Here is a 26,584-nt window from a genome sequence, read left to right on the forward strand (position 1 = left end):
CTCTCTATCAGAGGTATTGTTGAGGCCAGGCCTGTCTCACGGAGCCCGTGGTGATTGACAGATGAAGGCCCTCCTGTAGCTGCAGGGCACGACCTTCCAGCGGTACCTGTGGACCCTACGTGCGACGACACAGTCCTTCTCAGCCGTGTTGTGCGGTTGGTCCCAATCCCAGTCGGTGAAGTCGTTCCCGTCCAAAGCCATACCGTCAGCCCACAGGAAGGTTCCCTCCAGGTCCTCATCACTCAGGCCTACCCACAGACTTGGGGAGTGATCGCTGAAATAGACATGTACAACTACAAGTCACGCCGTTGTATACTTCTTTATAACTACCGTCGTTTTTATAGCACACGTGCATGATATCTACAGTGTCTCTTTTCTTATCACAATTGTGTTTCTATGCATAAGATTTTATTTATTTCTTGTCGTCAAACTAATCTATTTCAAGATGCCTCTTTTGTACACATAAACGTTGACAGTTCCTCCCAAATTAAAGAAGCAACTTATGGCACTGATCAATTTCACAAGGAAGAATTATTTTCCATGACTAGCATTTTGAACATAGACTGTTAGAATTTCTTGAACAATTCGCTTACAAAACGACAGAATCAGAGATTCTAACCTTTTCAGTTTCCTCTTGAGTGCAGCGACAGCAGCGGCGCTCCTCCACATGTAGATGTCCCCTCCGTTCTCCTGACACACCTGTCTGGCACCGCTGTAGGTCTGAGCGTTCTTCCCGCCATAGAAGCGGTAGCAGTCATCCCTATGTGCCCTATATCCATAGGGGCAGTCTGGAGATAGACATGACAAGATTCATTGTTTAGAATCTGACTCTCTTTGTCACTTTTTCATTCACGCGTCACCATTTATGGTCACCCAATAGGCCTGTGCATTATGACAATTATAGAACCAAGTAAACATATGAATCGTGTGCCAGGAAAGCAACAATTGGTCATCCTCATGATTAGTAAAACAGTCGTCACCATGCATGTTACGGAATAATAACAAATTGGCATTTTCAAAAATTGAGTTTTTTTCTCTGTCGACCATTCTAGCTAGATTGGTCAATTGTGGTCTAATTCAGGTAACATGGAAGGGTACATACAGTACAAGCAATGCTCTATTTACCCTAGACTATCTTACCTCGGCACGACTTGCCACCAGGATTGGGATAGAAGCCAGGCTCACATTCACAGTGATACCCTCCAAATTCGTTCACACACACGGCGTTGTCTCCGCAGTCGTCTGTGCCGGCCACGCACTCGTCAAAGTCTTCACAGAACTGACCTGGATCCATATGGAACAAATTTGTAAACACGTTAAGAACGATAATCTGTTGTAGAAACTCAAACTCGTCTGGAAAACTAAACTGTCATCCAAACGTAAAAGGCCAGAAACGGCAAATCAATACAAACACAAGTTTGTTCCAGGACTGGGAAAAGTAAAACTCCATAAGAAAGACCACTGTGACAATGGCAAAAATGTTACAGAACGCGACCTACCTGTATATGGAGATGGGCACAGACAAGCGACAACACGCAGATCTCCGTCTGGATCCTCCCCTGCAGCCAGACTGCCGAAGTCACATATGCCGCCGTTTTGACATTTACACAGGTTGACTTGTGGGATGTAGAGAGTGGTCTGGTTGCGGGAATTGGTCGCGATGAAGCTGATTGTGATGTAGGGTAAGACAAATCAAAAAGGAATAAACAAAATCAAAGATCAATCAAGTGAAAACGGTGTGCCTTTGTATTGCATGGCTGCTACATGTACATACATATATGTATAAAAGTACATGCACTTACTTCAATTACAATGTTGAGTTCGTAATATACATCTATCAATAGATTTCTATTGCAACTTCTGTTCCGAAGATGTGATATTGAGTATAAATGTTACCGTGACAGCAGTTAGGCCAACAATACACTCTTGAGTACTCTTTTAAAGTAGTATCTTTTTTACCTCATGGCCGGACCGTCATAATCGACTACGCTCCACGTGACTGTTGCCGTGTTGCCGCCGTACTCAAAGGCTGCTCCCGGTGGAAGGGTTTCCTCAGCTACCGTGACAGGATCGCCCTTCAGGTCGGTGGCAGTGAAGGAGAAAGTCACGACTTCTCCAACAGTAACGTCAAGACTGATGGGGCCTTCAATGATTGGAGGGGAATTCACTGAAGAAAGAAAAGAAGCATTACTTTGTGTGACTTCTTTATACTTGGAGATAGTCGAGAACGATTTAAGTAATGACACACACTGGTTATAAGGATTGACTGCGCAATGCATAATAAGGATTAACCGCAACTCACCAAGCTCTTCGCTAATCCTGATGCTTTGCTCTCTGGCCTCCATGGCCGCTTTCCCAATGGTGACATTTCTGGTGACGGATGCGTCAAACAAACATTCTCTGTCGTCACCGCAGACACCCAAAGCCTATAGATGAGAACACAGTCAAGTCTGTTTAGTTACCATTTGATCAGGTTCAGTCGGCGGCATTACCTCACTCCCAGATAAATCGTACAAACCTGCAAACGTTTCTTTTGATGTTACATAGTGCATATCGTAGTTGTTGTTTTTTTCATAAAGAAAACTCCCGATTAATTCAAATCTCCAGGTGATTCACTGAATATTTGAGACGTTGTAAAAAGAAAAGCGTCACAATGATTTGATGTCACATTTACTGTTGAAATGGCTCATATGCATATAAACTGTAAACTCCAACCCATTTAGAATAAAATAAAAATCTTTGAAGCCTTCCCAAAAAATCTCCATATTATTGTTGATTTGTAAACCCCAAGACATATGAGTTGCTACATAATACGAAAAATAAGTCGGTCGATTACCTCTTGTTCAAGTTCAGGATCATCAAACGTCGTCGCGAAGATGGGGCGGTAGGACGGGTCCTGGTTGTGGAAGTCAGCGTAATTCTGGTCTCCGTAGTAGAAGATACTCTCGGCCTCAGTAATCTCCCCTGTTCAACATGATGTAAACAGGAATTGAACATATCTTTTACAGTTCTATCACTTAGTTAAAGGCAATGTAACTAAAGCACATCATAGGCAACAAATTAAAGTTAAAACTACTTGTACAGGGTATCCTATCAGCCTTCAAGGTATAGACCATGGCAAGTATTTAGTTGATTTCGCTGCGTACGTTATTGTTAGAAATATTGTGATATGTATTTACAAAATAGAATTATTACTATATATTGCTCATCGTTATTCAACAGAAATGATGTTTATCTGCAGCAAAACGTTGAAAAAAATTTACAGGCTTAATTAATTCATCAACGGAAGGAACTGAGCTCACAAAGCTGTCCAAAGTCGTATATTTCCTCATCAGTGGCATTGGTACTGAGGATCGTTCCATCCGGCCGGGTGAAGTCATCATCCGGGTCTCCATTCCAAACTCCCATCAGCCCTTTCGTCTGGCCCATGTAGTCACCCGGAAGATGCATCATCGTAGCAGGGATCCCGGCCTTCTCGTAAACTTCCAGTCTGGCACCTGTGGAGTTCGAATGTGGGGATTTGTATCGGATTTACACGTTTACTTGGTCCAAGCAGTATCCTGACTTCTTAAGAAGCTACGTGTATTGAAGAATGGAAACAGCTACTCGATGGGTTTCTAAAGGAGCGAACCGTGCGTTTGACACCTTTGGTGCTCGTCGAAACCTTCATATCGCAAAACTGCATTCATAATTAGTTCTAAATTACCAATGAGCCTTGGGGTGGTATTGACACACATTGGAGGGGGCTTATACATTGTACATCGAATCTTCCATGGGAATGCTTGCAATTTCATTTTAAATATTGCCCGCAAATCAGGAATAAACTAAGGTCAAGCAAACAAACAAATACAAATTGACAGAATAGTATCTAACATTCCTTTAGATTTCAATTTACACATAAATCTAAGAATGTTCAACAATGTATTGCTACCAAATAAAAATTACCTGATGTGAACTCAGCCACAACAGATCCGTTCGTTCCTTTTGATATCATGACGTTAGTAAAAGCTAAAAACTCCTCTGATGAAAGGTCGTTGAACTCCGGTGTGAATATGTTGTCAACAAAAAGACGAAACTCTGTATGTGTATATATATACAAATACAAATATAAATATACGTTACACAAAAATTGCAAAACAAAATGTGGTGTTCCTAATCTAAGAGAGGTGCTCTACACGAAGTTTAAGGATCTTTACGTGCTCTAGAGGAAGACTAATGAGTAATGTTAGATTGTAGATCAAACAGAAAAGAAGGAACAAACTACAAAGTGAAAGCATATATCTGACTTGAAAAATCTTACCACCCTCTTCATGGTTAACCTGAACAGAAGAGGAATTGGATGTCCTGGCTGCAACAGCGCTGAGGACTGTGGCGGCGGTTTCTACCCCATCAGGGCCAATCGCCTTTATTGTCCTGCCTTGGACAAGAAATTCCCCATCCAGTGCGTCAACCAGTGTGTACTCTCCAAGGCCGTTAAAGGTGTAGTCTTTGCCGTCAATGGTTGTGAAGTGTGGGTCTCCAAAGATGATGATGATCCAAATGAATACTGTACAGAAATAAAGGATATAGCCCGGTCCGTTGCATATTGTTACTTTCCCCTGATCATGAATTTGTCCCTTCTAAAGCTGACTATGTACCGTCTGATCCATTGCATCTTGCCGCATTCTGCTTAGTCGATCTATATTCAGTTATCATGAATCATGATAAACAAGAGATAATTGAGAAGAAACAACTATTCACTTTCAGGTATTAGTCACTAAACTCATAATGAATGAATGAATGAAGACCTTTATTGTACATTCATACCCACTGGGTTCAGTACAGGTCACAATAAATGATACAACATGATACAATGATACAATGAATCTACACTACTCAAGAATCGTATGTTCAGCAACAACACATCTGAGAAACAACAGTATTTGACAACATTCTGAACACAGATCTACCGTACGATATGCAGGAATTATTCCATTAGCAAAATTAAACCCTATAAAGACTTCTAGATAACCAGAAAATGATGAATTACTTGGAGGGCGGATCCATCTTCGTTCAGTTACAATTGATGGTCCCCAGCATGAGCTTCCACGGCACTGTGGAGTCTCGCAGTCGCAGATCCGACGGAAAATCAAAACAGTGACGCCCCAACGCCAAAAACCGAACCTGATCGTGACAATCCATGGCGACCAAACTGCTTGTTCTGAAAGTTAATTAACAATCTTATCAAGTTGCAACATTTTTACCTTCGCCAAGAAGGTTATGTTTTGGGTAGCGTTTGTATGTATCTATGTTTTTCTTCATTTGAAGCATTGATAGATACCGATAACGGATGTAATGAGAATGGGTTCTCTCTAGGAACGTTGCGAAACAGAAGGAGTTTATGGTCCATCAGAAGAATATGTTGCATAACGTGTCTTACCTGGCACGCTCGGCTGAGTGCCTGAGAAAAAATATTGAGAGAATAAGAATCAAGCAAGGTACGTTATTGCCATCTGATTTCTACCGGGGCTCCTTACACTCGCTTTCCTAAAAAAATTGAATCATAGTCACCCGCGGCCATAACACCAGGACGATAACAGAAGCGGGGGAAATTTGGGCATTTTTTTTTACTCACGTAAGCAGGCCTAGCGCGTGTTCCATAATTTAACAATGATAATGAGTTTGCTACCATCATACAAGCTTTCTACCGATATATAATTAATGCAGAAACAATGGAAATACGATCAACCGAAATTGATATTCCAAACTTTTTGTGGCGAGTTTATCAGCTGTTGGCTTATTGATAAAGTTTATAAAGACTATACATACCCATGACCGTCGGCATTATGGCTGTTTGCAGTCCAGCATTTGCATCTACCGTTGATACAGCTGAATGGATTAGAAGGTAACAGGTTGTTTCGCAACAATGTCAGTTCGCAACCGTCAGTTCGCAACAAGGCAAGTCTTTTCGCAACAAGGTACAAGCCGTTTCGCATCATTTGAATGTTATCAATCTTGATAGCCTGATAGTATTAGAAATCGTATTCCTAACATAATTATTAACGTAACTTGATTAACGTACAATGCAATGCAGGATTCGTGAGCACGTGCCAGCTTTATTCCATCCATTATCTATTTTGGAGAGGATACTTGTAACATGATAAAAGTGTACATTATAACAATATAGAGTCCTATAGTATGTACAACCCCAGGTCAACCATGCACACTTATGCCCCCCCCCCCCAAAAATATTAGGCTATCAAGACTTATAACATTCAAATGTTGCAAAACGACTTGTAACTTGTTGCGAAAAGACTTGCCTTGTTGCGAACTGACAGTTGCGAACTGACATTGTTGCGAAACAACCTGTAACCGATTAGAATATATGTTGTTAGAAGAAATTGTTAACGTACAATGCAATGCAGGATTCGTGAGCACGTGCCAGCTTTATTCCATCCATTATCTATTTTGGAGAGGATACTTGTAACATGATAAAAGTGTACATTATAACAATATAGAGTCCTATAGTATGTACAAACCCAGGTCAACCATGCACACTTATGCCCCCCCCCCCAAAAAAAAACGCTGGAGCAACGCGTGGTTCATAAAGTTTATTCAAGCCCAAACGCAGACATGTTTCACAAGGTGTGGCTTCTTCAGCGGTAGGACTTGGTAGTTTGTTACGATTTCAAAAGATTCAGTGAGGTTAATGTTGCACATGGACATGTTTACAGGCAGGAAATACAATATTCATATACAACGTTACACAACAAAAAACAGGGTAGGTGATATATAGAAACACACTAAAATATATTCTTATTACAATACGTCCATTTTCTCAATACGTTTTCTTATATGAAAAACTTTGACCTTAGATGAGATAACCAGTGCTGTCTTTGCATTGATTCTGTTCTCTTCTCTTGCTCGACCATGTCACTCGAAAGGAGGACCATAATATGCTCAACTGGAACGGAGTAGCTGTAGTCTGGCTTCGTGTGTATTACATTCAATTTGTAACTGTTTTCGTATCCGATTCATCACTTGCAACCTATGATATCTTTAAGGTCACAAATATTGTTATAATCAATTACATACTATACTTTAAGTACAGCAACTTACGGATGATTCCACACAATGATTTCAAGTAATTCATAATTGATAACTGCATAAACAGGGAAGAGAATGTATATTCTGGTTTGTGTAGTCTTCAATATTTCTCTATATTGTTTTGCGACCTTGCACTGTAACAAAGTGTGTCAAAGTGACTGTGACACTGCGGACGAAGTCAACAAACTTTAACTTTATTCAGGTTGTAACAAGACAATACACTGTGAGCACTAGGCAGAATGGCTGGTATCGTGGCCACAGACATATAAATATACAATACAAGATGAACATGTATATACAGTAATAGAATAAAATAGTTGTTACAATAAAAACAGGTAACGCTAACACTTATGCCTGACTAGCTAAAAACTTACTAGACAGTGGCACCGCTGGAAGAGAATCTTTTGGTAGATATCATGTACACACACAGTGCTTCTGAAAGCTGTCTATTGGAAGTCAACAATGTATGGTGTGTGTGTGTGTGTATGTATGTATGTATATGTGTGTGTGTATGGAATTGCAGAGGCACACACACACAGAAAGACAACCTGACAGACTTACTTATAGACATACAGACATACAGGCCAAAATTAAAACTTTAATCCCTTGATAAAAACACATTCGTTTGCTTAACTAGAGGACACATGGCCGGCCTTTGATAATTATATTGTTGTATCGTTTTATCGTGCATCCATAATGAAGATTAATGTCGCATGACGTGCTTATGTGTCATCATACACAGCTGTGTATCTTACAAAAGGTCGTTTTGAATATCATGCAATTAGACATGCGACCCTTGTAACATGTTAACGCCTAAACCTGTATCCATGCAGGGTTACAAGCGGTCACTCTAAGTCTCACCACATACCGATTTATCCTCTTCATGTCCGGTCTTGTAACAGTAGAGAGAAGATTCGAAAGTTGCTTTTTCTCTTCATCTGACATTTTAAGGCAAGAGCCTGATGCTAAATGGATGCGTGGCTCAATGTTTGCAAGTAAGAACCACAATTTACCAACGGGTCAAGTGGGTCACATTCTGAACTTTGGGTCCATATGCGCGCTCTTTTCAACAATAGGCAGAAAATGACACATAATTACTTGCACGTCATCTGACATTCGTCTTCATTATATCTGTACACATCAATGGACATCAAATGGTTGTTTTGTGACAAGTTTGTTTTCCTACAGGTTGTAGTACAAAGAACACTGGGCATCTAAATCACTACTCTCCAAGCAGAGGTTGAGTCGCGTAGATATAGCTCCTCTTACGTAAGAGGAGCGCTGGTGTAATTTTTCCGACTACTACTATAACGTTATCTACGCGACTCAACCTCTGCTTGGAGAGTACTAATTTACTACTAAATCACCAAGTCTTTGCAATACACTTTTCTACTTAAGATAAATATTGCCATTGCATCAAAGGAACGCATCCAAATCAAGATATGAAGTACAAAGAGGTCAACAGGCTATCCAGGAATGGATGATAGAAATTGGCCCTGTGATTCGCTTACTACGCGAATGGTCCCCATGAGTTGAGCCTGGCGGTTGTCCAACGGGCGTCTCGACGTCTCTAACGGCCCCTGTCCACTAGATGGCGCTTTCGCTGTATCCAAAAGTCGGCCAGGGCGCGCCGCGAGCGCCGAAAACTAAAAAAAAACTTGCTCCCGTTGAGGCAATCTGGTGACAGACCTATTTGCGCTCCCTGTGCGACCCAAAGCAAATTTCAGCAGCTTTTATTATGAGATACTCAAGACTTGATAGATCACTAAACGAATTTTGTATGTTTTGTCGTCTTTTAAAACCCTGAACTGCTGAGTCGTGTCGTAGACTTTTTAATGTCTATTAGCACGCGCCGTCACTTTAAGTGTACAAGCAAGCCCTCTCCAGTCTGTGGAGCTGCCTGGCGTAATTGATTAGGTTTACCTACTCTCCAAGCAGAGGTTGAGTCGCGTAGATAACGTTATAGTAGTAGTCGGAAAAATTACACCAGCGCTCCTCTTACGTAAGCGACACAACCTCTGCTTGGAGAGTAAGGTTTACCCCTTTAGACTTGGGTTCGAACCCGAAGTAGTGCACTCCTTTTTTCCGTTTTTACCAAAATAACGCCGAGACGTCCGTTTTTACCCTTTATCACGATACTGCCGTATATTTGCAATCAAAATGTTCCTTTATATGCATTTTTGCTTCTTGCTAGTCCCGTAAAAATGCTTCTTGCTAGTCCCGTAAAAAGTTGTATGTAAGGCGCTCAGATTACCATTCACGAATCGGGAAGTTGCCTCACCGCGCTCTCTCCAGGACCTATAATTGGTCAGAGCGCGCAGAGAGCGCGGTGCATCGCCAAGGTCGCTAGCTGTGTATGGTCAATTGAGGAAAAGGTACCGTCTACCGAGTTCATAACGTCTCACATACTACTTCCATAGCTTGTTTGTCAATTCCTCTGAGCGACAATTACCTCCTACATTACCAAATTCTGAACTTTCAGTCCACAGAAAAGTCCGGAGGAGACGATTCGGCAGTCTCCTAACTGTAGTTTTTGGAGGGGACCTCCTTGGATCTCCAAGAGGTTAAGATTGTTATTTTCCTTGGCGCTTTTAGGCACTTTTGTGGGCGTTCTATTTTGTACTGTTCCTTCATGGCCACCAGCCAACATGGATTTCTATTCTGTACTGTTTTCTTCATGTCCACCCGGCAGCTTGCCTAGCGGACAGGAAGAAAACGTACAGAATAGAAAACCAGACAAAAACGCCAAAAACAGTCGGAACCGAACCCCTGCTTGGGAAGTATACGTATACCATGACAAAGTCTAGTCTGCACAAGACTAACTGACTAACAGGAACATCAGCATTTATGTGATGGATGTAATTCCATCAGTGTTGAATAATACTCAAGACTTTCTATCATGTTCAGATACCGAGTTTAGAGTTTTAGAGGAACTGTCCCTACCTCCAAGAACAGCAAGAGCTATAACCCACGCACAGACAGATGCCTTCAGCATGGCGACTTCTCTTCTCTTCTTCTCCGGAGGAAAGTCTGCGATGTTTTCAGAAGAGCGTGGTTTGTCAAGATGTGCGCACGATTACGGTCGAATCCACTTATGAACATGTAGCAAATACACGCTTAAAATAGACTCCAAACCAGTTTTGCTTCATGACGAAACATATTTGATGTAGCCCATGTGATTAGGGTGTGATAAGGTAACTGGAGGTTATGAAGAACACCTTGCACAAGATGGTACCGATGCCGCCGGCTGTTCCTTCTAGAGTCACGCATGTCATCATGAAATAGAGAAGACTGACACGGCTATTTCCATAATATTAACCATTTTCCCGTACTCTGCAATTCCTGCAACATTTCAAAGTTTTAACATAAGCTCGTGTGATTTGATTACAATGCTGAGCTAAAACACAGTGATACCAAAGCACAGTGTTTTACAACGAATATGTCCCTGACATTATAACGTAACTCAAGTGATAAGGTTTCTGAAGTTTATCTGGGACACCTGGTACAATTTGGATGCCGCCGGCTGTTCCTCATAGAGTCATCCATGTATTATTATTAAGGTCATCGTGAAATAACCGTGATTGACATGGATTACTTCCACAAAATCAACCCTTGCCCAAACTCTGCAATTCGCTGCAATGTTCAATATTTCACCATAAATGTAGTACCTAGTTATGTCTATAATGTTGACCCAAAACACTTCCAGTAATCGGAATGGTTGAGGGGAAGGGAATGATCAGAAACTCTCTGTAAACAGTTGTAGTTGTCTGCAATGCAGTCAAGAGTGAACCAATTATAAGTTGGGCTGGGTGTGTGGGGGTCACATGATGCGTGGACGAAAACAAGATATACATGTACCAGAAATGACAACAACAATGCTCAAACATTCTCACGGCCTCCCTCCAAATATGTTTTCACGTCTACGGTCTACCCCTCCCTCAGAAACCCTTTCCTCCCTATAACAAATAAAGTAGGCTCTATGAAATAGTAAATGCAGAAATGTTCGATGTGGATTAATGTTCGCGGTTTTCGCGGCGGCCGATTCACCGCGAATTTATAACCACCGCGAACATTTTTCCATAACAGTAAGAGGCTACAGTGCATGGTGCTACTGTGAAATTAAAACCACCGCGAAAAGTCCATTTTCCCGCTACCGCGAAATCAAATCCCCGCGAACGCACAATTTCAGTGTGAACCTGTGGTAACGTCCTTGGTGACTGGAAATGAAGGTCAAAGAAACTGTGACGTCATCCCCATGATAGGCACCCCAGATCTGATGTTACAACAAGTGCTGTTTTTGTTTGGATCTTAAAAGTTTCTTTATTTATCAGAAGCTCAAATCGAGACCATGATGCAAGAGTCAGACCTTAATACGAGCGATCGTTGTTTTGTTTACATCGGGATATTCTATGACAGGTGCCTTCCAGGACGTCAGCAGATTAGATTACTGATTGATATTCGACTTAGCAGATCAAATGACAAAATTAATTGTAAATTAATCGTTTGTCTCCAGTGTGTCAAAAACGGTTTCTAAAACTTCAGTCCTGTTACTGCAATGATTTCTGTTCGACAAGTAAACTAGACAAACTGCAATTCCTTTATTTGGTAACTTTTAAACTCCAACGAATCGATCACGTTTATGAGCAATTTGAATTTCGCGCCATTTTTGCCGCGCTCCCACTACATCGCAATCCTTATCGATTACGTCAGGTGACACCCAGTCAAAAAATGGCCAGCTTGTGCTAGATTTGCAGTTCCAGGAAAGACCGTCTGCAAAATAATTTCTACATACCCCCGTGGAGCCTTTTGTTACCAGTTCCGTTTACTTGTGCACATTTATTCTTTCATTCATAGTCATTCAGCCACATATTCGTGCCTGCATACGTGCATTCGCTCAGCCATTCATTCCCACATGGCTGTATTGTATTGGATATCTGTACAAAATATGTAACTGGTACAGACCCAACTTGACCGTAAGACTTTTTTCCTTTCAAGTAAAAGATATAACCAGTATTTGTGTTTCTTTTAAAGAATTTTATTGCAGATACCAGAAACAAAATCCCCAAAAGATTCCAATGCCTTTGGAAGCAGTCAAAGCGTGGCATCCTACAATGCCTGAAATGTGCTGAATTATTATGTAAATGCTACATATGTCTACTTTTCTATCTATTCATCTCGGATTATTTTTACATAATTATATGATGTTTCTAATTTTACACGTGTCCAGTAAATATGCCAACTATGTGCAAGTTATGCAAAAATTCCATAGAGTTTTATTTTTATTTTGAATCTTTGATAATGTCTCATACATAAGATTACACCACCTTCCAATACACATATTACACTTTAATCTTACAACTTTAGATCAAATATGCCGACTCTAGGAAAACTACACAAGTTTATGTTTTTGTCTTAAATCAATGATTATTTCTACATGTATATGATGCTTCCGATCTCACACCAAAAATATACTTTAATGCTTTGCACTAATTCAAACAAGCACAGCAATGTCACATTGCGCAGTATATACGTTAATATCTGAGAATTGAAAAGGACAGAACAGACCAGCTGCATATTATTAATCTCCAAGCAGATGTAGATCGAACCATGTGCTCCCTGCGTAGAGACGTACAAAAGCACACGTTCCTAACACACAGTGAGACTGATTTAGCAGAGAGGGAGAAGATGGAGAGGGGGCGATTGAGAAGAAGTTGAAAGAAAAGGTTGAGAATGAGAAGAGTGGAAGACGAATGAGACTGGGCTGTATCCTATATCTGCTTGGAGATTGGCTTTTATCACTGTATATGAATGTCTAATGATGTTACAACTCATTGAAATCAAGAATACGCCAAAAAGTAGTTACTCAAGCAACTGGATATGGTTTTGGAAACTGGAGGCCTGTCAGTGACACTGACGAAGGATACTGGATATGGTTTTGGAAACTGGAGGCCTGTCAGTGACACTGACGAAGGATAGTGGATTCTATCCAAAACGTCTGACCGTTTCCTAAACCATATCCAGTTGCTTGAGTAACTACTTTTTGGCATATCTTGTTACCTGGATGTCTAACCTACATCGACAAAATCAAGAATATCTAAAAAGAAAGAATTCAATCTAGTTAGAGGTTTTACCTAGACGTTGACGGCACTTTAATAGTCCAAAACTCTGGCAATTTAGAATATAGACTAGTTTGCTCTATCAGATTTATTTCTTTGTGGTGTGAAAATACATGTTTTATTACACCAGTGAACTGAAGAGCTATGTGTGGCTATACGCTTATGTCTTATACGGACCAACGTTTTGTTCATTAAAGGGTCTGTGCTCTCTTCGGCTCTACATGTACCGGTAGGCTTCCAGTAAGATTAAATGAAAGCCAATTGTTCCGGATATCAATCCAATCTTATTCCAAAGTTTAATCCTATATTCCTTGGGCAAATGCATATCTGCAAAAAAGGGCGACCTTCAGAAAGAAAGAATGGGACTGCTGAGGCCACGCCTGTCTCACGGAGCCCGTGATGATTGACAGATGAAGGCCCTCCTGTAGCTGCAGGGCACGACCTTCCAGCGGTACCGGTGGACCCTCCGTGCGACGACGCAGTCCTTCTCAGCCGTGTTGTGTGGTTGGTCCCAAGACCAGTCGGTGAAGCCGTTCCCGTCCAAAGCCAGGCCGTCAGCCCACAGGAAGGTTCCCTCCAGGTCCTCATCACTCAGGCCTACCCACAGACTTGGGGAGTGATCGCTGAAATAGACATCTACAAGTCACGCCGTATACTTTATTATGATCACAGCATCACTCGTTTTTACAAGATGACGTTGAGGGACACGATTCCACCCCAAGACTTAAATTCCTTGCAGGTTCACTTATACACAGCTATCAATGGTGTTTCAGCAGTTACCTAGCAAAAGCATTTCAAAACAATTCTGGCTATTTAGCTAATTGATGCCAAGATGTACATGTATGTTTCAGTACACTCAGCTCTTTAAGACATGGACTACTAGTATCTTTTTTTCAAACAGTTCGCTTCAAAACTGACAGAACCAAAGATTCTAACCTCTTCAATTTCTTCTTGAGTCTAGCGACAGCAGCTCCGCTCCTCCACATGAAGATGTCCCCTCCGTTCTCCTGGCACACCTGTCTGGCACCGCTGTAGGTCTGAGCGTTCTTCCCGCCATAGAAGCGGTAGCAGTTACCTCTGTATCCCCTGTATCCATAAGGACAGTCTGGAGACAGACAAGATTCATTGTTGAACATCTGACTTATCTTTTCATTCACGGGTCACCATATATATGATCCGCTCAGACCTAGACCCACTATGTCTAGAAGAGAAACCTGTCTGATACACAAAAAGACAAAACAAATCGTGCACTAGGAAAGCAATAATTGGTCAGCTTTTATATAACAGCCTGTACCATGTTACAGAATGATAACATATTAAAAAAATGTACTAGTAAGTGGGCACGTATCGCTAATTGACCTGTCTTGGCCTGTACACCATATTTATTAACTAAACAGTGGCAGGGTGCCGTTCCGTTGGTAGCTAGCTTTTTCAGGTGGGCCCATTTAGATTTATGTCACTTACAGGTCATTGAGTTTCAGTCTTATTGGTGGTAGATTTATAAATTTTCAACGGTTCTATTTACGTTGAAGTGTCTTACTTCGGCACGACTTGCCACCAGGATTGGGATAGAAGCCAGGCTCGCATTCACAGTGATACCCTCCAAAATCGTTCACACACACGGCGTTTTCTCCACAGTCGTCTGTGCCGGCCACGCACTCGTTAAAGTCTTCGCAGAACTGACCTGCGAGAAATTTGTCACACGTTTATGATTATACACATATATATCGAATAATGATGATAACCTGAAGTAGAAACTTGTGTGAATTGGCCTTGAAAACTGTATTCTGAACATGAATGGTCTTAAACGAAAAAAAAATTCTTACCAGAACAAAGAAAAGTTTTGTGATGTATTTGAACATAAGACAATGTATAATGACGATAAAAAATTAAGTAGTGGAGACTCTACCTATGTATGCAGGTGGACAATGGCATTCGACCACACGCAGATCTCCGTCTGGATCCTCCCCTGCAGCCAGACTGCCAAAGTCACAATCGCCGCCGTTTTGACATTTACACAGGTTGACTTGTGGGATGTAGAGAGTGGTCTGGCCACGGGCATTGGTCGCAGTGAAACTAATGGTGATGTAGCACAAGACAAATAAACGAACAGTAAGGGGAGAATGAATATATATTGATAGAATATTTTGTACATTGATAGCAATGTGGACTACGATACACAATCTGATAGCTTATGCCCTTTTTACACATTCCATTTCTACAACTGGATAGGGGTGAAATAGTTGTCTTTAGATATTATTTAAACTTCATACTACATTACAATTGCATTACGTTCAGGACCCTCCCCACTCCTTCACCCGACTACTAGTCAGCTGAGATTGGTAGTGGGTTGGGAGAAGTCGGACTAGAGTTAGGTCTCCTCTTTCTTGAGTGACAACCATTTTACAACCATTTCACAACAAGGTGATGACCTAGCCCCAACTGAGCCCCGAATGCTTTCGAAACAGTACTTCTCACGATCATTTTCAATTATTCTTCAAGCCGCAGACTACCGAGTCCCTCTTGACTGATTCCCAACAGATCGCCATCCCTCCTAATCACGAATCAAAAGTAGCATAACCAGTGATTTCCATAAGAGAGGTCATTTTCAGCTTTAGTGAAATGATCAATACTTGCCAAATTGGCGCCATACTTTCTGGTTCTCAGTCTACTGTTTTGGTTGCGTATCAAATCGGGAGTTATTGGCACATGTTCTGGTATTAGTCCCATCGGTTGGGAATCGGCGAGGTTTAGTCTAAAGATTGACTGCTTGCGACCAGTTTGGAAGTAAGTACGCAATGGTTGTGGCGTGGTTGGAAGTTACTGCCGGAGCAGACACCCAATCGATCCCCAACGGTGTCCCAACCCATTTCTGACCTCGAGTCCACTCCCGAATGATTAAAACATTTTGAAACATTTCGCTGAACTGAGCCAACATCGCCGACTGACACTGCCTACCACAGCAGACCTTGCTCCTAACCGATTCCCAACCCAACCATGATTGGGAACGGTTGGGATTCTTGGGAGGTCATAGTTGGCGTAATGTGCATTATTATCTTAACCTCATGACCGGTCTGTCATAATCGACTACGTTCCACGTGACTGTTGCCGTGCCGCCGCTATACTCAAATGTTGCTCCCGGTGGAAGGGTTTCCGCAGCTACCGTGACAGGGTCACCCTTCAGGTCGGTGGCAGTGAAGGAGAAAGTCACGACTTCTCCAACAGTAACGTCAAGACTGATGGGGCCTTCGATGATCGGAGAAGAATTTACTAGAGAAAAAAAATGGAAAAAAAATTGCTTGCGCGACTGCTGCTTTATACCTTTAAACCTGGATATATGGGTTCCTCGAAAAGGCTTCAATCCCTAACACACCATGATTTGCAACTCACAAAGTTCTTCGCTAATCCTGATGCTTTGCTCTTTGGCCTCCATGGTCGCTTTCCCAATGTTGACATTTCTGGTGACGGAGGCGTCAAACAGACATTCTCTGTCGTCACCGCAGACACCCAGTGCCTATGGATGAAAACACAGTCAATTTTATTCAGTCATCGTATTATTTCATTCGGCAGCATTCTTAGATACACATACCCCAGCCACAGATACAACGTAGAAACCTGCACAAAAGTAACAAGTTGACTGTAATCTTAATTTGGAAAGGCAAATCATTTATAATCATAGACGTCCTGCATATTCAGGTGGCTTTTCTATTTGAAATGGATCATACAACCTGTAACCTCCAATCCTTTAGTAGTAAAAAAATCTTTGAAGCATTCTTGAAGAAAATCTCCATTATACTATAAAAGTTTCTTTATTTACAAATACCAAGATATGATGGTTGCTAAGGGCACGCGAAACAAGTCGGTCAGTTAGTTAATTACCTCTTGTTCAAGTTCAGGATTATCAAAAATCGTCGCGAAGATGGGGCGGTAGGACGGGTCCTGGTCGTGAAAATCAGCGTACGTTTGGTCTCCGTAGTAGAAGATACTCTCGGCTTCAGTAATCTCCCCTGTTCAACATGATGTCAACATATCTTTTACATTTCTACCACCTTGTTAAAGGTGAAGCAACTGAAGCACCATAATCGACCAATTGACTACTTGAACAAGGTGTCCTATCTCAGACCATCCTTCAAAATGTAACTATAAAGTTTAACACATCTAGTATATTTGATTAAATCATTGTTATTGGGATATCTGTTGAAAACAAATAAAAATGATAAATGCTTTTATGATTGCTGTTTTTTTTACGTAGCAGGTATGACTGGACGTGCTAATTCATGAACATTGTTCAATGAGAGAGCGTTTTATGTTTGATGTTCACATACATGGCATGGCGGCAGTTCAAAAACAACTGAAATAAATTCTTACCATCATGGCAATGCGGATGACGGCTGCAAAATATTTCAACCTTATTTCTACAGAGTTATCAACGGAAGGAACTGAACTCACAAAGCTGTCCCCAGTCGTATATTTCCTCGTCAGTGGCATTGGTACGGAGGATCGTTCCATTCGGGCGGGTGAAGTCATCATCCGGGTCTCCGTTCCAAACTCCCATCAGCCCTTTCGTCTGGCCCATGTAGTCATTCGGAAGATGTATAATCGAAGCAGGGATCCCGGCCTTCTCAAAAACTTCTAGTCTGGCACCTGTGGCGTTAGAGTGGGGCGATTTGCAAGTTTTACAAAATGTACACGTTAACCTGGTACATGCACTAAGTGACTATGCCCTGTGAGGTTTAATATGAGATCTCTGACATTTTAAACAGTGACTTTGTTGGCTTAGCTAGGCGTGTTTAAGAATGCAAACGCTTACTGTGATGGCTTTAAACTTTTCAACGGACCCTTTGACACATTTGTTGAGCGGCTAGACTTTCCTACTGTAAAACTGTATTTCAATCTTTCTAAATACAGATTGGCAGAGTCGTATATTCCTTTTGATACGAATTCCTTGTAGAATGGAAATTTACTCATATACATGTAGAAAGATCCGACAATATACTTAGTATTCCAACAGAGCAGAAATTACCTGATGTGAACTCGACAACTGCAGATCCGTTGGCTCCTTTAGAGATCATAACGTCAGTGAAGATTAAGAACTCCTCTGCCGCAAGGTCGTTAAACTCCGGTGTGAAGATGTTGTCAACATACAGACGAAGCTCTGAGGATATAGCATACAAATGAATAAAAGTATACATTATAAGTAGGAACAAAGAGATAACAACGGAAAAGTACTATCTAATATATATAAAGTACTATAGAGGTATTTTGCAAAGCACTAAAAGCGTACTAGTCAATACGCACATCAAAATTGATCAAATAGGAATGTAGGAACAAAGAGGTGACAAAGGTAACAGTAGTATGCTCTTTTCCTTGCACCTTACATCTGACATTTAAAAAGTCTTACCACCCTCTTCATGGTTAACCTGAACAGAAGACGAATTAGACGTTTTGGCAGCAACAGCGCTGAGGACTGTGGCGTTGGTTTCTAAACCATTAGAGCCAATCGCCTTTCTCGTCCTGCCTTGGACAAGAAATTCCCCATCCAGTGCGTTAACCAGCGTGTACTCTCCAAGGCCGTTAAAGGTGTAGTCTTTGTTGTCAATGGTTGTGAAGTGTGGGTCTCCACGGATGATGATGATCACTATAAAATCTGTGGAGAAAGAAAGAAAATAATTGCGTCAATGTATGGTTGCTTTCCTCTGCACACGTTCGTTCGAAGGGAATCCATCCATTGCACTCTACACCATTTTTCTCGGTTATAGATTATGCTATACAAGAGAAAATTGACGAAAGAGGTGGACACAAATTAAGTATTTTCCAAAATATGTAACGATGATTTACTGACATGAAAAGAAAATAGACTAACTTGGACATCTGATGATGATAGCGAGATACCAAATTGCTCTTCCCTGACATGGTGCTCCGCCACACTGCGGAGCCGGGTTGTTACAGACACGGAGGAAAAAACATGCCGTCACGCCCCAACGCCCAAAACGGAACCTGAACCAAGCAATGGTTACGGACCAGCCTCCGTTAACTGGAAGAAAATAGTAATCATTAGAAGAACTAGAGTTCCACGAACACATACCTTTGCCAAATAATTTGTTATGTAGAATGATGTCTGTAGACAAATGCGTTACTCATTTCATTTTCTTTATAATTAAATGCTTGGAGTTGGTTTATAAAATTTCGGCATTTATTATGCAAATTAGATACCAATTTACAATTAATTGATATCAAATTGTATCAAGCATTACTTAAGCTATCAGCATACCAAAAATCATGATGATCCTTTGATCCATTCTTGACTTATTCTCTTTCAAAGTCTTTAAATACACCTCTTACTCTCTTCCCTCTTTCTCAGTTACATATGTGACAACTTTGATGAAAGTACTATAATGGAATGCAGTGGATTTATGAACTTTTCCTAATCAATTATGCAAATTAGCTGTTAACTTGCATAATAAGTATCACATTATATAAGTCTTCATTTAGGCTATCTACATGCCGAAAATCATGACGATCCGTCAACACGTTAATATTTTCTCATTAATTATGCAAATGAGATCATCATTTGCATGATAAATATGTATTGACATTTCTCTCTTTCTCAGCTACATATGTGACAAGTTTTAAAGCCCTATCATGGAATGTAGTGAATTTATAAAATATCCTCATTAATTATGCAAATTAGCTGTTGATTTGCATAATTGTTATCTGATTATGTAGGTCTTCACTTACGCTACCTACATACAAAAAAAACATGATGATCCGTCAACATGTTCATATTTTCTCATTAATTATGCAAATGAGGTCACCATTTGCATAATTGATATCTGTCGACATTTCTCTCCTTCCCAGCTACATATGTGACAAGTTTGAAAGTCCTATCATGGAATGAAGTGGATTTATAATTTTTCCTCATTAATTATGCAAATTAGCTGCTGATTTGCATAATTAGTATACCATTATGTAAGTCATCACTCATTCTATCTACATACCAAAAATCATGACGATCCGTCAACACGTTGTAGAGTTATTCTCATCCAAAGTTTGAAAGGAAACCGGCGCCTGCAGTTCCAAAAAAGCTGCTAGGGGGCCCAAACTCACAGCACTTACTCTCTGCCTCGAGGGCTATCTACCACTCAAAAATCATGATCACAGCATGTCCAGAACACGAGATATCAAAAATTGAGGTTCTGCTGCAGTACCTTAGCAAGCCGCTAGGGGGCCCATTATCGAACTTGACCTTCGTTTTCCCGACCCCTACCCACCTACCAAATATTATCGGGATCCATCCAAGACTTCTTGAGTTATGCTGTTAACAGACACACAGACACACACACAGACAGACTCACAAGCCCAAAACATAACCTTAGCCATTCTGGCAAAGGTAATTATAGCCTGGTCAACCAAGGATCAACAAACAGACAAATAATGGGACAACTTCGTATAGTGTTTGATAATGTATGCATGCAGTTCTCCGCGATAAACGTGACATGTACATATGTTATGAATTCAAAGCGTTTTAAAGAAAACCAGGCGGGAAAGAGGTATCTTATGATTTAGAGTACATGTACAAGAATAAGATGAACAACGTGCCGTACCTGGTGCACAAGGCGTAGTACCTAAAAGATGAACAAAAAAATACAAATGAATGCAAACTCAAAGTCCATTGTCTGTGTTGATAACAATATCATACAAAGCGTAACTCACAGGAATACTTTTCAAAACGTTTTTTCTATTAAAGTCTCTTCAGAACTAAATCAAGCTGTTACATTCCCCCAAAGTATATCAATATTTATGACGTGACGGTTGTTATATTGCAATCCATACTACAGTATGGGATTGCAATATATTGTTTTTCCTTGGTCTCTTCTCCTCCTGTCAAATCTTCAAATGGGATTAATTTTTTCATCTTTGGGCCAAATGATCTGAAATTTGGCAGGATGGTAGAAATAGCAAATACCCCCAGACAGTTTTTTCACTTTCTTGATAGAGGCCTTAGAATTTATGATATTTAGGGTTTTTGGTCATTTTTAGACCAAATATGTATATTTTGGGCCCCTGTGCCCTGGTACTACAACCTAATGACCTGAAATTTGGTACAGAGGTGCATTGGACACATGAGCACAGGAGCCCATCAACAATTTTTTCATAGATCACTTACAAAATTAGTTATTTTGGGGGTTTTGGCCATTTTTGACTAAATATGTATATTTTTGGCTCCTATGCCCTTGTATTAAAACCAAATGACCTGAAATTTGGTACATAGGTGCGCTTGACATGTGACCACAGAACCCCATCAACGCTTTATTCATTGTTTACTCCAAAAATGAGTTATTTTAGGGTTTTTGGCCATTTTTGACTAAAAATGTATATTCTTTGCTCCTATGCACTTGTATGGAAACCAAATGACCTGAAATTTGGTACAAAGGTAAATTGGACATATGACAACAGGATCCCATCAACACTTCCTTCATAGAGCACTTATCAAATGAGTTATTTTGGGATTTTTAGCCATTTTTAACTAAAAAATGTATATTTTTGGCTCCTATGCCCTTATATTGAAACCAAATGACCTAAAATTCGGCATGAAGGTGTGTAGGACAAGTGCCCACAGTACTTCATCTTCCCTTTGAGCAAACATTACTTCAAATTGTTGAGTTTTGGGATTTTTTCAAGGATGAAGATGGATTGCAATATGCTGTATTTGCTCCTAAGCAAATGTCGGCCTTTCTAGTCTTCTTCTTCTTCTTCTTCTCCTGTCAAATCTTCAAATGGGATTAATTTTTTCATCTTTGGGCCAAATGATCTGAAATTTGGCAGGATGGTAGAAATAGCAAATACCCCCAGACAGTTTTTTCACTTTCTTGATAGAGGCCTTAGAATTTATGATATTTAGGGTTTTTGGTCATTTTTAGACAAAATATGTATATTTTAGGCCCCTGTGCCCTGGTATTACAAGCTAATGACCTGAAATTTGGTACAGAGGTGCATTGGACGTATGAGCACAGAAAACCATTAACACCTTCTTCATAGATCACTTCAAAAATTAGTTATTTTAGGGGTTTTGGCCATTTTTTACTAAAAATGTATATTTTTGGCTCCTATGACCTTGTATTAAAACCAAATGACCTGAAATTTGGTACATAGGTGTGTTTGACATATGACCACAGAACCCCATCAATGCTTTATTCAATGTTTGCTCCAAAAATGAGTTATTTTAGGGTTTTTGGCCATTTTTGACTAAAAATGTATATTTTTTGCTCCTATGCCCTTGTATAGAAACCAAATGACCTGAAATTTGGTACAGAGGTGCATTGAACATATGCTCACAGGACCCCATTGACACTTTCTTCATAGATAACTTAAAAATTAGTTATTTTGGGGTTTTCAGTCATTTTTAACTAAAAATGTATATTTTTGGCTTCTATGCCCTTGTATGTAAACCAAATGACCTGAAATTTGGTACAAAGGTAAATTGGACATATGACAACAGGACCCCATCAACACTTTCTTCATAGAGCACTTATCAAATGAGTTATTTTGGGATTTTTAGCCATTTTTAACTAAAAAATGTATATTTTTGGCTCCTATGCCCTTATCCTGAAACCAAATGACCTAGAATTCGGGATGAAGGTGTGTAGGACAAGTACCCACAGTACTTCATTTTCCCTTTGAGCAAACATTACTTCAAATTGTTGAATTTTGGGATTTTTGCAAGGATGAAGATGGATTGCAATATGCTGTATTTGCTCCTAAGCAAATGTCGGCCTTTCTAGTCTTATAAATGATTCTCAATGATAGCGTAGATAAGGTACTCATTTGCATAAGTTATGTTAGCTAATGAGCTTCTGTACCCAAATAACATGGTATAAATAAATAACAGAAGTTGTCCAAAATATTAGTATCATCTTAGCAAAGAAGGCTACAATAAGACCCTGATTTGTAAGATAATTTGCATGATTTAGCGTTTTTACAAGTGGAAACATGTAGAACTTGGTATACAACTACACCAATTGCAAGTTTCAACAAATAAATGCAAACAGAATTCCAGATTCACCTAGGAGAGATTGCAATTCCAATCTCTCCTCGGAGAATTCCGAATTCCCCTGTATTCCAATCTGCCCTGTGACATAGAAACTGAACAGCAATTGGATAAAAGACTCCCTTGCCTTACAACATTAGAAATATGAAAGCTGTACATGTATAGGAGATAGAACATCTGATTCTGACCTCTGCATATGACCTTTGGAGTTATGTTTCCACTCAATCTACTTAGATTGTATTAACTGATAAATAACCGCAAATCTCATACGTCAGACTCAGTGAACTATTTAGGACTTAATTATTTACATTTCCTAAGTAACATCTTTAGGATTTATCATGCTTAGGTTCAACTCCAATAAGGCTTAGCCCTGACCTTTCTTAGACGTCCTAAACAGATCGGACACCAGCAAGTGGCCACCTTTCACGGAGGTAACATAGTTGCATAATGAGCCAATTTACCTGTTTTTAATGGCGAAGGACGAATGGTGGTGACTTGCGTTTCCGCATCTACTGGTTGTATTGAAGTTGCGACTCTTGTGGTCGGAATGGTTGTATCTTGCCTGGTAGTTTTCGCATATACAGGTGGTGGCGTTGTACTTGGGTTTACTGCAGCTGTGGTCGGAATGGTGGTGACTTGCCTAGTAGTTTCTGCATGTACAGGTGGTGGTGTTGTACTTGGGTTTATTGTTGTCGGAATGGTGGTGACTTGCCTAGTAGTTTCCGCATATACAGGTGGTGGTGTTGTACTTGGGTTTATTGTTGTCGGAATGGTGGTGACTTGCCTAGTAGTTTCCGCATATACAGGTGGTGGTGTTGTACTTGGGTTTATTGTTGTCGGAATGGTGGTGACTTGCCTAGTAGTTTCTGCATATACAGGTGGTGGCGTTGTAGTTGGGTTTACTGTTGTCGGAATGGTGGTGACTTGCCTAGTAGTTTCCGCATATACAGGTGGTGGTGTTGTACTTGGGTTTATTGTTGTCGGAATGGTGGTGACTTGCCTAGTAGTTTCTGCATGTACAGGTGGTGGCGTTGTAGTTGGGTTTACTGTTGTCGGAATGGTGGTGACTTGCCTAGTAGTTTCTGCATATACAGGTGGTGGTGTTGTACTTGGGTTTATTGTTGTCGGAATGGTGGTGACTTGCCTAGTAGTTTCTGCATATACAGGTGGTGGTGTTGTACTTGGGTTTATTGTTGTCGGAATGGTGGTGACTTGCCTAGTAGTTTCTGCATATACAGGTGGTGGTGTTGTACTTGGGTTTATTGTTGTCGGAATGGTGGTGACTTGCCTAGTAGTTTCTGCATATACAGGTGGTGGTGTTGTACTTGGGTTTATTGTTGTCGGAATGGTGGTGACTTGCCTAGTAGTTTCTGCATATACAGGTGGTGGTGTTGTACTTGGGTTTATTGTTGTCGGAATGGTGGTGACTTGCCTAGTAGTTTCTGCATATACAGGTGGTGGTGTTGTACTTGGGTTTATTGTTGTCGGAATGGTGGTGACTTGCCTAGTAGTTTCTGCATATACAGGTGGTGGTGTTGTACTTGGGTTTATTGTTGTCGGAATGGTGGTGACTTGCCTAGTAGTTTCTGCATGTACAGGTGGTGGTGTTGTAGTTGGGTTATTGTGGTCGGAATGGTGGTGACTTGCCTAGTAGTTTCCGCATATACAGGTGGTGGTGTTGTAGTTGGGTTTACTGTTGTCGGAATGGTGGTGTCTTGCCTGGTAGTTTCCGCATCTACTGGTGGTGTTGTAGTAGGGTTTATTGTGGTCGGAATGGTGGTGACTTGCGTTGTTTGTTGTTTGTGGGTTGTTGATTCAGCGTTGTATCTACCTGAAATTAATCATCACAAATCCTTTGTAAGATTGAACTTTTCTGTGACATCAACGTTATAGTAGATGCATCTGTTACATCATGTACTTCGTCACTAAGAAATGTTGCTAATTTTCGTTACCATTGTAGTGTTGTTGTCATATTTGGGTATACCATTATCGCCCATTAGATACATTTTGAAGAATGGACGACCAATAGTCGGAAGTTCCAGTCTAATGTGATCAATTAACAGAGAAGAGATTGCTCAGAGTGATCTATAGGAAGGCCTACACACAGAGACCCTTTATCTGTATGCTGTGCGTGTATGTTGATTAAGTGTTCATGAGTAAATAAATAGATGGGGGGTTATAAATTTGGTGACTTGATTCTAAGAGACGTTTTATTACCTCTCATGCAGGCGTAATGACGCTTTACTGACACACAGTCCTGAACCTTTAGTTTATAATCCGCACCCCTCGCAAAGTTGACGCAGTCCCGGTCCTCTGTGTTGGTCACACTTGGGTGGCCACCGAACCAGTTCTCAGCGGTCACTACCAACTCAGTACCGTCTCCCCACACAAACGTGCCTTCGGTTTCCTGTGCATTTGGGATAGCAATAGATGATTAGCTGAACTTGTGATGTCGACTTATAAGGGATGTTATAAGTTATGCATATATACATATGTAAAATATATGCCATGCACAAGTTCAGTACATTATGCAGAACCCTTTTGGTCTATAATTTGTGTATGGCCAAGGCTCGCATGAATACTACTAACCCGGTCAGAGAGGTAGACCCAGGAAGATTGCAGTCCGTCAGTTGCCATGATGTCCAGCACGAAGTGTTGAGCGGACGGAATGTTGGGCTGAAACAACCTGGCCCCAGAACACGCGCACTTGTCAACGGCATCGCCGAAGGTGTCGTCTTGTTGCGCAAATAGATAACAGACGCCATAACCCTCGTGAAGTCTCCATCCAGTCGGGCATGCTTAGGAGTAAGACACAGCATTTGATGTAGATAAAGTATTAGAACGTCCATCAGGGATGGAAAAGTCACAAGCATGGAAAATATAGTAGAAGTAAAAGTTAGACGTTGTTGTCAATTAGAATCATATAAAATCAAGGATGTAGAAAGCGTGTGCTATGTCGGTTTAAGAAATAATATCTAGCCTGATTACATCTCGCCCAACATTCGGCCCCTAGAGTGATTATGAGGAGAGGGGCAGTAAACAGCCCCGGAAAGGGAAGACTAGTAATCCGACTTGACATACGCCTACCTGCTTGACACACGAAGCTCATTCTGCTTCCACAGTATGTTGGGGACCACTGGTTAGAAGCAGCCTTCTCAATCATTACGCAATCATTGAGGTCATCGTTAATGGTGCTGATGTCTGCTTTCCAGTTTGTATAACCAGTCGAAGCCAATGTAGAGCCATCACCCCAAACAAACGCACCTTCTGTGGTCTGATCGTCTACAGGGTAAATACAGAAACATAGCATATGATAGATATACCGTTAGAATAT

The 26,584-nt window shown here is 40.8% G+C and overlaps 1 protein-coding gene across 1 annotated transcript; it reads right to left on the minus strand.

Moving 5' to 3' along the window:
- LOC118413607 lies at positions 1–26,413 on the minus strand. The gene is made up of 16 exons (XM_035817134.1): positions 26,338–26,413; positions 25,840–26,048; positions 25,496–25,657; positions 23,712–24,897; positions 20,807–20,827; positions 19,066–19,236; positions 18,604–18,849; positions 18,226–18,357; positions 17,652–17,846; positions 17,082–17,209; positions 16,593–16,716; positions 1,960–2,167; positions 1,500–1,666; positions 1,141–1,284; positions 620–788; positions 1–274 (listed from the first exon to the last, which is right to left on the minus strand). Exons 1-16 carry the CDS (start codon positions 26,411–26,413, stop codon positions 37–39), a joined length of 3,576 nt encoding a protein of 1,191 aa, XP_035673027.1. The 3' UTR covers positions 1–36.
- Between the last annotated feature and the right edge of the window lie 171 nt (positions 26,414–26,584).

Source organism: Branchiostoma floridae, chromosome 4, assembly GCF_000003815.2.
Source record: "Branchiostoma floridae strain S238N-H82 chromosome 4, Bfl_VNyyK, whole genome shotgun sequence".
NCBI classification, from domain to species: Eukaryota; Metazoa; Chordata; class Leptocardii; order Amphioxiformes; family Branchiostomatidae; genus Branchiostoma; species Branchiostoma floridae.

Coding starts and splice junctions, on each gene's coding strand:
- LOC118413607 (XM_035817134.1), bottom strand. CDS start 26,413: ATGATTGAGAAGGCTGCTTCTAACCAGTGGTCCCCAACATACTGTGGA. Junction 24,898..25,495: donor AGGTTCAGGACTGTGTGTCA/GTAAAGCGTCAT, acceptor GGAAACTACTAG/GCAAGTCACCACCATTCCGA. Junction 2,168..16,592: donor CAGGATTAGCGAAGAACTTT/GTGAGTTGCAAA, acceptor TTCTTTCTTCAG/TGAATTCCCCTCCAATCATT.